Source organism: Pundamilia nyererei, unplaced genomic scaffold (genome assembly GCF_000239375.1).
Source record: "Pundamilia nyererei isolate P.nyererei 1_Seehausen unplaced genomic scaffold, PunNye1.0 scaffold00058, whole genome shotgun sequence".
NCBI classification, from domain to species: Eukaryota; Metazoa; Chordata; class Actinopteri; order Cichliformes; family Cichlidae; genus Pundamilia; species Pundamilia nyererei.
Window position 1 is genome coordinate 2821037 of NW_005187459.1, and position 1657 is coordinate 2822693.

Below are 1657 nucleotides of genomic sequence, written 5' to 3' on the forward strand. Positions count from 1 at the left end.
ATTGTGTCAAGTTTGACCTCTGGCTTGTTCTAGGTCAACAGCTGATCTGAAGGCCAAAGTGATGATAAAGCTACGTATAGCTATTTAAAACTACGTTTCTCACTGCCATTGTTCGTGTTGACAAACTACAAGCATAGAGGGAATCCTATTCTAAATATTGTTTTTAAATATCACATTACTTTGTGCTTTTTTTGTACCTGTTCTTTTGTTTTTAAAGCTGTACTTAAAATTCAAATGCCACAATTAGAAAATTATACTGGTATCTGGGTATTCTAAATATCACGTTATAGTTTGCAAAAAAAAATCATGTCACATTTGACCTCTGATCTCACTTTCGCACTTCACGTCTGCCTTTCTTTCAAATTCTAAAAATCTTTAGTTAAAAGTATTGTTTGCTGCCTACAGTAGTTAGAAATGCACTGTAATATAATATTATATAATAAACTCAAGTTATTGGTGTCCAGTTATTTATAAAGCAATAAATGTTATCCATCTGTCACGCTTCCTTTTTTTATTGCACTACAGAAGTACGTTAAAAACAAAAAACAAAGAAAAGAAAATGAATGTATAGAAAATACAATACTTTTCCCTTAAGAGTAGATGCTGCCCACAGAGTAATGCGTTTTCTGAAGCGCAGTCCTTTGAGCCGTCCAGTCTTACGTGGCTTCTGCAAGGTGCCCGATAATCCTGGCAGAGTGGGACCTCATTCTCTTTTTCTTGTCTTTGCTGCAAACTGAACTGTCCAACTACACCCGGTTATTTTTAGGCTACACTATACAGTCACACCGTCGCGAATGTAACGCAATAGCTGCTATAACATTATAAGCCATAATAACCCATAAGGTCGCCATACCATAATCGGCTGAACAGATTTAGGCAAGCCTGCGGTCATGTTATTTAGATTCGGCGTCATTCTCACTCCGGAGTCCTCGGAGGTCGACGTCTTTGTTTTGGGTTCGCGTGCTGAAATGGGGAACTGGGACCCGAACAGAGCGGTTCGGATGAAAGCCACACAGAAACTCCCGTCACCCGCAGAACCGTGTCTGTGGATCGGTGAGGTGCACCTAGCCGAGCCCCACAGAGACACACTGTGGTTCAAGTTCATCCAAAGAGTCAGAGGCACCTTTATCTGGGAAGGTACCTGTGCACTTCTGGTTTAATGCGCATCACATCTGGTTCACATGTAGACGGTTTTCCAGACGTCTCACAGATTTGCTGTAATTACTGTAAGGTTAGCGGGGAGAGACATAAATATGACTGCGCCATGTTTGGTTGCTATTGTGCAATGTTTTCATAGTGCCACATGATGGCGGTAAGTGACACTAAATGTTCAGTGGCTAACAAATTGCATTGAATCTGCAAACCTAAAAAAGTTTAAAATTTCTGAAAAACATCCGAAAAAACTATTGAGTCTTTTAGTTTAAATTAACAGTTGAAATTCAGCATGTGAATATAACGGTTTACAGATAGAGTTCAGCATTTATACTTCATCATCTGCACCCAGGAATGAATGCACAGTATTGCAATACTGGATTCCTCTGAAAGTTTCTTTAACATGTAGGCTATATTTAATGTTATGATATATATATTTTTTGATTTAATGTAAATGGATAAAAGGATTCTCATTTGAAATTAGTCATATGGTCCTACTGTTGGA

General features: G+C 38.5%; 1 protein-coding gene across 1 annotated transcript in view; it reads left to right on the forward strand.

Annotated features, from left to right (window-relative positions):
* The first annotated feature begins 738 nt into the window (after positions 1 to 738).
* The window catches only part of epm2a (EPM2A glucan phosphatase, laforin), an 11274-nt gene continuing 10355 nt past the window's right edge, over positions 739 to 1657 (forward strand). The window contains exon 1 of the mRNA XM_005734468.1: positions 739 to 1137. Coding sequence (XP_005734525.1) covers positions 891 to 1137 — 247 coding nt within the window. The 5' untranslated portion in view covers positions 739 to 890. The remainder of the gene's footprint in view (positions 1138 to 1657) is intronic.